Source organism: Pelobates fuscus, chromosome 1 (genome assembly GCF_036172605.1).
Source record: "Pelobates fuscus isolate aPelFus1 chromosome 1, aPelFus1.pri, whole genome shotgun sequence".
Lineage (NCBI taxonomy): Eukaryota > Metazoa > Chordata > Amphibia > Anura > Pelobatidae > Pelobates > Pelobates fuscus.
The window spans coordinates 178885187-178893695 of NC_086317.1; the positions used below are offsets into that span (position 1 = coordinate 178885187).

At 38.8% G+C, this 8509-nt stretch overlaps 1 protein-coding gene across 1 annotated transcript in view; it reads left to right on the forward strand.

Annotated features, from left to right (window-relative positions):
* The window catches only part of NUDT3 (nudix hydrolase 3), an 80154-nt gene extending 72355 nt beyond the window's left edge, over window positions 1-7799 (forward strand). The window contains exons 3-5 of the mRNA XM_063453084.1: window positions 4036-4080; window positions 5859-5943; window positions 6648-7799. Of these exons, the coding sequence (XP_063309154.1) occupies window positions 4036-4080; window positions 5859-5943; window positions 6648-6808 (291 nt within the window). The 3' untranslated portion in view covers window positions 6809-7799. The remainder of the gene's footprint in view (window positions 1-4035; window positions 4081-5858; window positions 5944-6647) is intronic.
* Window positions 7800-8509: the final 710 nt, after the last annotated feature.

Consider the following 8509-nt stretch of genomic DNA (forward strand, 5'->3'; position numbering starts at 1 on the left):
TACACACACAAACATACACATGCACAGACAGATATACACACAGAAACACACAGATACACATACAGTCAGATACACACACAGACAGATATACACACAGACCCACAGACCCACATGCATATACACATACAGAAAGATACACACACACAAACAGACACATGCACAGACAGATATACACACAGAAACACACAGATACACATACAGTCAGATACACACAGACTGAGAAACATGCAGACAGATATACACACAGACACACATGCACATACACATACAGACAGATACACATACAGACAGATATACACACACAGACTGATACACATGCCGACAGATATACACACACAAACAGACATACATGGAAAATATACCATTTCAGTCACCCTCCTGTTTCCTACCTTTTGGCTGCAGGAGGGTGACTTACCTATGGTCCAGTGGCTGTCTGAGGCTGTTGGGAGTTGAGCTCTCTCCCAGTCCGCGCTCCTCCTCTCTTCCTCCCTCCCGTGCGGCATTCTCTGTGTTAGCTAGGAGGAAGTGACTGCACTTCCTCCTAGTGCTGACCTCATCACTGACCGGGCCCCTGCAGACTCATTGCCATCAGGTGGCCCTAAGAGCATGGGCCACCCGATGGGGCCCATCATCGTGCGGCCCGCAGTGGTCTGCCCGCACGTACCACAGCGACCGGCAGGCTCAAGGGGCAGCTGCTTTGGGCCCCCTAGGAATGACAGGGCCCGGGGCAGCTGCCTCTTTTGCCCCGCGTTAAAGACGGCCCTGAGCAGAGCCTACAATCTGGACAGAATTAGACATATGGAAGATGGCCTCTAACACTTGTAGTGGGCATTATACAATCATGCCATTTGATCTTTGTAATTCCCCATTCTAAATCTTTCTGCTGATCTAATTTCTCACTTTCTACAGGCTAGTCAGATTTTCACATGGTTGTTGGAAAATGTGCTATTTCTCATGCATGATAAATGCAAATTTGAAAAAGACCAACTTCTAAGGATATATCATATGTCATCTGCAATTTAAATGGACCTTGAAAAACTAACTGCTATAGCAGATTGTTCCCTTCTCCAGGGCATTACAGCTATTCCAGTGTTTATTGGGTTCTCCATTTTACCTATTACTACTTTAATTAAGAAGGGTGCTGATGTCTGCCACTGGAATCCCTCTGCCTTAGAGGCCTTTCAAAAACTGAAAGGAACACTATAGTGTTGGGAATACAAAACTACAGTATATAATGCCCCCCCCCCCCCCCCCAAAAAAAAAAAGTGTTACAAATATCCATCCAACCTAATCCCAGCACTGGTGACCTATCTCCTCCTCCTCCGATGTCACGCCGAAGTAGGAATCTAATATGCATACGTGGTGAGTGCAGTGCACACATTTCTACTTCCTGGTAGGAAAGCATTGAATCAATGTTTTCCTATGTGGATTTTGAAGACACTCGACACCTGGACATCTGTAAACGTTGCAGAATTAAGTGTCAGGGGCACTGCACTCAGACCATTTAACAGACACTATAGTCACCAGAACAACAAACTTTAATGTAGTTGTTCTGGTGAGTATAGTCTGTCCCTGCTGCAATTATCATGTAAACACTGCCTTTTCAGAGAAAGCAGTTCAGCCTGATTGTTAGTCTTGCTCTGTTAATTCCAATTTCTATCTAAGGCTCTGATTAACATTTTTATATACCTTGTTTTCTAACTTGTGAGAGAAGCTTTTCAATTTATTTACCTACAGAAGTTTTTTTTGTAGCAAAATCATTGGAAAAGCTTTTAGAAAAATATTAAAGGGACACTATAGTCACCAGAACAACTACAGCTTATTGTATTTTTTCTTGTGAGTATAATTATTCCTTTCAGGCTTTTTGCAGTAAACACTGTCCTTTCAGATAAAATGCGTTTACATTACAGCCTATGGATACCTCCACTGGCCACTCCTCATATGACTACTAGTCTCCACCTTCTGCATGGAGACACTGAACTTGCCCCAAAGAGGTGCATTGATTTAATGCATTTCTATGAGGAGATGCTGATTGGCCAGGACTGTGTTTGGCTTGTGCTGGCTCTGCCCCTGATCTGCCTCCTTGATTCTCAGCCAATCCAATGCTTTCCTATGTGAAAGCATTGTTATTGCCTTTTGATCAACACTTCTGATGATGTCAGCCAAGCAGGCAGATAAGGGGAAGAGCCAGCAGATGCAGCATGCTGCAATATAGGTAAGATGTAGCTATATTTATGGGTGGTGGGGGGTTTGGCAGGCAGATGGTGTTTTTATTCCTGACCCTACAGTGTTCCTTTAAATAAAGGCCTAAGCACTATTCCAATCTTTAAGAATATTTTTTTTTTTTTAAAAGAATGAATAATGCCCTATTGTGTGTCTTTGTATCTGTGTGTTGGTGTACTTTTGTGTTGGTGCGTATGTACCTGTGTGTCAGTGTGTGTAACTTTGTGCCATGTGTACCTTTGTGCCGGTGTGTGTGTGTACCTGTGTGTCGGTGTATGTATGTGTCTATGTGTGGCAGTGTATACATTACAGCATTCCAAAGCCAGCACTGCACACAAATACACCCCTGCATTCCAATGCCTACATTACTTACAAATACACCCATGCATTCCAACGCATTTAGGCTGGGCTTAGAGGGGCGGCAAGCTCAGGGACTGACTCTGGTCGCAAAAGCTCTAGCTACGCCACAGTAGTAGTGGTAGTACATAGTAGTAGTAATATTATATGTAATATAGTATTAACACACAACTGTGAGTATTATTGCTGTGGAACTCCTTAAAGAGAGGGACCTTTCGATAGAAAAGAAGGACAGAGGATTTCCCTATCCTAAATAGGGATACATGGGAGGTATGCATTCTGACTATGTGGTTTGGTTGTCTCCAGCTTTCCTCTGTATAGAAAATGGGTTTTAACCCCTTAGTGACCAGACGGCTTTTCAATTTTCTTATCGTTAAGGACCAGGGCTGTTTTTACATTTCTGCGGTGTTTGTGTTTAGCTGTAATTTTCCTCTTACTCATTCACTGTACCCACACATATTATATACCATTTTTCTCGCCATTAAATGGTCTTTCTAAAGATACCATTATTTTCATCATATCATATAATTTATTATATTTTTTTTTAATGGAATATGACAAAATGAAAAAAAAAGCACCCGTTTCTAACTTTGACCCTTAAAATCTGTTGCGCATCTATAACTGCCAAAAAACACCCGTCCTTAATAGTGTCTAAATTTTGTCCTGCGTTTAGAAATACCCAATGTGAACATGTTCTTAGCTTTTTTTTGGAATGTTATAGGGCAATAAGTACAAGTAGCACTTTGCTATTCCAAAACCATTTTTTTTTTCAAAATTAACAAAAGTTACATTGTAACACTGATATCTGTCAGGAATCCCTGAATAACCATTCACATGTATATATTTTTAAAAGAAGACAACCTAAGGTATTAAACTTGGGGTATTTTGACTCTTTTCATACAACCATTTTACCACCAATATATGCCAAATTAAAAAAGCCACTTAGCTACTTAGTCACAAGCACTGGCCAAATATTAGTTTTTTGCTTTTTTCACACAAAAACAAATATGAACGCTAACTTTGGCCAGTGTTTGTGACTAAGTGGCTACTGAAAAAGACTGGACATACCCCACTTGCAATACCTTGGTGTTGTCTACTTTTTCAAATGGTATGCCATCATGGGGTTAATTCTCATTCCTGGGCTACCACATGGTCTCAAATGTAACTTTACTAATCTGGCAAATTTCAATGTGAAAAACCTGAAAAATGGAATGTGCTATATTTGACCCTGTAACTTTCCAAAACAATGTAAAACCTATTATTGAACAAAATTATATATAATAAGTGTGGGTGCACTTAAGATGAAAGAGGTGAATTACGGTTGGAAAGAAATATAGCGCAAATTCCAGTTTTTGTTTACATGTTGTTTTGATCAGAACGTGTACTATTGACTTCGTTAATGGGTTAATAAGTAATTTAATCACTGCTTACCTTTCCCCCCTCTCCCCCCAACAGGCTGGAGTTAAAGGCATATTGGGTCGTATGCTGGGTGTATTTGAGGTACGTAAGATCTGATTCCATTTAAAATAGTGTCAGAAGAGGATGCATAAATTGTCTTGTAATAAAAATGAAGAAATAGTTAATGTAATTACAAAGATGGGAGAAAGTCGCTGCCTTTTGGAGAAGGAAGAGCTCCTAAAAAGTTAGTTTTTTTCCTAGCATAATTCCGTGTTCACCCCGAACATTTTTTATTTTCTGAATGAGACATAACCCAATATATAATTGTCCATCAGTTCCTGATAAAATGAAAAAAGGAATGCTACATCTTACAATAAATTAAGGAAGCCTTGCAGTAGGAGAAGAGATTGAGGAAACAACAAAAATCCCACATACTTGGTGTACTACATAGGGACAAAGAAACAGAGAGAGAGAGAAAACAAAAAAGTGATCAGGAAACAAATGATCAGGTGAGCATGAGAGTTTGGAGTTTAGAAGGGAAATAGAAAAGTGAGGTGAGAGGCTGTGCCTACCACCCAGAAACTTATCATGGACTAGACCTGGGCAAAGAGAGGAGAGATGAGATAAAGATCAGGAAGTTGGAAGAAAGGTACAGTGCCAATGGGTTTCCTTTGACAGGGTTTAAATACCATATAAAAATGTTTTTTGTTTTTTTAAAAGGCTTGTTTTTATGGGTTGCCCAGTTGATGAGAGTGTTGGTGGTCCCCAGTTGCTTGCCAAGTCCGGGTCTTTAGAATGTTTCATCTCCTGTTCCCAAGCAGCAGCATGAGGGAAAGTGGCAGTGGAAGGCTAGTATACAAAGGTAGTGTATAGTAAGGAAATCTGAACCTTTTGTAGACATGTACTCTCAAAGGATGTAGATTGCCCAACTAGATGCAAAGCTCCAAACTTATGAATAAAATAATAAATCTCAAGTAGTTAGACCTTCTGAGTTAGGAATACCAATATAGGTAAAAGGAATTGAGTCCTTTAAAAGATGCATATCCCCAGAATGACCTCATTGTTTCAAAGTTGGCAAATAATGAAGGAGATTGCCCTGTGTCAAAAACTTTATTTTACAAATAAAGTATTACATGAGAAAGTGTGAAGGCCAAATCCTCTAGTTTTGGCATGAGTAGATATGTCATATAATTGTAGAATTCAATATGCTTATTTCTTTGGTAAATAATATGCCACCTGACACATCCTCTTGCAAACCTGCTACATCCTGAGCTCTCTTTTATGAATTTTCCATGAGAAGACCTGCAGGGAAGCCAAGATCCTTTTTGCACACATTTTGATGTTTTGACAGAAATATTCCACATGTATTTTTGTTCTGAGCTAGTTACCAACATATTGTCAGTGATTGGATACAAGTTTTCATGAGAAATTGCTTAGTCGATTAAAAACATGTTGGGAACAAAACCAACCTTTATGATTAGCAAATACATATTTTTTCCAAGCAATTACAGTCCAAAAAGAAATTAATGATGACATATGGTCACTGATTCTGAAGAAGGACGACTTCCAGAGGACTTCACTGCTCCTCCAAGCAAAATCACAATGAAATGAATAACCAACTAGTAGTGGAAGGTAGCAATATGTAAAAGAAGGAAACAAAGCAAAGCTGGCAAAGCACTGCTAAAAGAAACACCAACACCTTAAAATGGCTTGGGGTTTTTCTAGACTGTAACAACTTGGAAGAACATTACTTTATGTGATTAGAAAGTATATTTCATGTATGTGTTATGTAGCTGGAAATGTTAAATGTGCTTTTATAAGGAATTAATAAAAAAAATATCAATTGATTCAGTCCCATCTTCTCAATCACTCTCCTGTAGAATTTGGAGCGGAAGCACAGGACATATGTTTATGTCTTGACAGTCACAGAGATACTGGCAGATTGGGAGGATTCCTTGAGTATAGGTATGTCTGTCTGTCTATCAATCTCTCTCTTTCTGCCTGTCTGTCTCTCTATCGATCTATCATCTATTTGTTTTTTCTTGATGTATACATATTGTGATATGGACCATTAAAAGCAGTCTCGGTTTATTTCAGGAAGAGAACAAATTCAGTTCGACTTTAGTCGTTAGGATTAGGCTATCAGGCACCAATAACAGCAGTGATTATACAATAGCACATTTTAAACTCCCACTAATCTGAGATAGACCAAGTAGATGTATTTCCTAGTGCTGTCATAAGAGTAAAATAACTTTACCCCTATCCTTAAATGATAAACAAATATATATATATATAAAAGATACATTACAGTGAAGTTGGAGAAAATAATACCATCATTGTGTTCTGCAGACATTCAGGTCTAATGCTTTTGTTTTTTTTTATGATGTCTTTAAGAACTCCCTCAATTGACCCCCCCCTTTTGTTAATATGGCTTATTAGTTCAATAAGAAAGTACAGCACTACTGAACTAACACAGTTACTCTAACCTATAATGTATTGCAGTAGTTGTAGTACTGAATGCAGAAAAAGTGAACTGTAGATGATAATAGTCAGAAAGTTTGGAATAGTTTTTGCAGATAAATGGAAAACCGCATGATTATAATCTGTTTGGATATGATTATGGTAAACTGATCTTATAGTAATATGACTTCATTTTCTTCTTTGCTTAGGACGGAAGCGTTGCTGGTTCACTATTGAAGAAGCAGTGAGTGCTTTACAGGGGTACAAACCAGTGCAGGCCTCCTATTTTCAAAGCCTGAGGCAGAATTGCCATTCCAACAATGGCACCATCCCTCTGCCCAGCCAGAGCCCACTACCTGATGTCAGATGACCCATTATACATATGGACTCAAATTTGTTACAACTCCTCTCCAGAGAGGTAGATAACTGGCAATCACCGGACAGAGCCCCAAACAAAGAGCAAGAATCCCATTTGTCCTGAAGTTGTTGTTCAGAGAAGGGTTATGCATGCTGTGTTTTAGTTATCCCCTCCTTCAATAATGTGGACTTCTTTTTGTCACCGTCACGTTTATGTCAAACTTTACTTTAGCCTGTACTTTAATAGTATGTCCTCGACTTGTATTTAGTCTCACACCTTAACATAGAATTATTTCTCTATGTCCTCTGCTCAAACATGCCCTTGAAATTCACTAAATCACGCCCCCTACTTTTTTTATTCTCTTTTCTTTTCATTGCCTTGTTACCAATCACAGGTATTTTAATTTGTACTCGGTAATGTCTCCTTGCCATAGTGAGTGCTGATGTGACTTTAACATCATCCATCTCTCATATTTTCCCTATTGTGCTATGGCTTCATGCGGTTCTTTATGGAAAATTCCACCACAACTTTTCTCAAACCCTGACCTTTTTCTGTCATTTGAATGGTCAAAGGGACACGTAGTGAGAATGTAATTTGGTAATATGTAAACATTGGTGGTTTTAAAGACCTATTGTTAATTTACCTTGTTGACAAATTATCTGAATACCCAAGATTTCTTAGTTGGGCACATGTGCAAATTGATAGCTGACAAAACTCATTATTTTGAGATGTGTACATTTGGACAGGATACAAATATGCAAGCTGGATGAATCTTCTTCACAGACATACAACGTTTATTGTGTAATGAGTGTAATTCCCCTTGAAAGGAAATCATGGTTTTTCACATGTTATGTCATTTACATAGTACTGTACACAACTTGAAATGGAAGAAAAAAGGCTACTTGTGGTACCTTTGTGCATTTTGTTATAAGTGGGCTTATGTTTTGCAAACAAAGCCATTTGTGCTAACTGAGTTTTTGTGATAAATCTATGTTGTATAATGTGTATTTGTTATTGCTGCTTACCACTTTAGTTCAGATTGTAGGCTTTATGGATTACAACATTAATAAACAAAACACATTTAATACATAAATGATACACAGTCACATAAATTGTCAAAAGAATTGAATGGAAAAGCATGTTCATAACAGGTTGCGAAGAAACAATTTAGGAACACCACCTGCCCCTTCTTTATTTTATATACCGGTATTTTTTATATTTTGTTTATCCTGCTTGCATTGCTTCTTCATCATAATTTAAAATAACTAAAAGCAATGGTCTGTGTATTAGGAAAAAAAGTTCTAAAAGTGATAATTCAGTCTCATCTTGTTATATACTCTGTAACCGTAAAAAGTTTTTCTTTCAGTTCCTTTAGTTTATTACAAGGAGGGAGCTACCGGCTCACGGCTCCCACCTTGTAATATGTGAAAATAGAAGCGGCAGAGAGCAGTGCTCCCCGCCACTTCCTAACTCACCCCATGCCCCGTCATTCTATGAGGGTCAATATGACCCCCATATTAGCATAAGGGAGATTAAAATCTCCCGAATGCCCCTACTTGCTATGCCGCAATAGTAGGGGCATGTCTAATAAACAGTGAGCAGCCAGCCCCCCCCCAAAAAACACCACTCCCCGAATCAAATAAAGGGGGACCTAGCACAGTTGCCTCATGGTGGGGCATGGATAGTGTCCTCCCTTAACCCCCACCTGTGCCC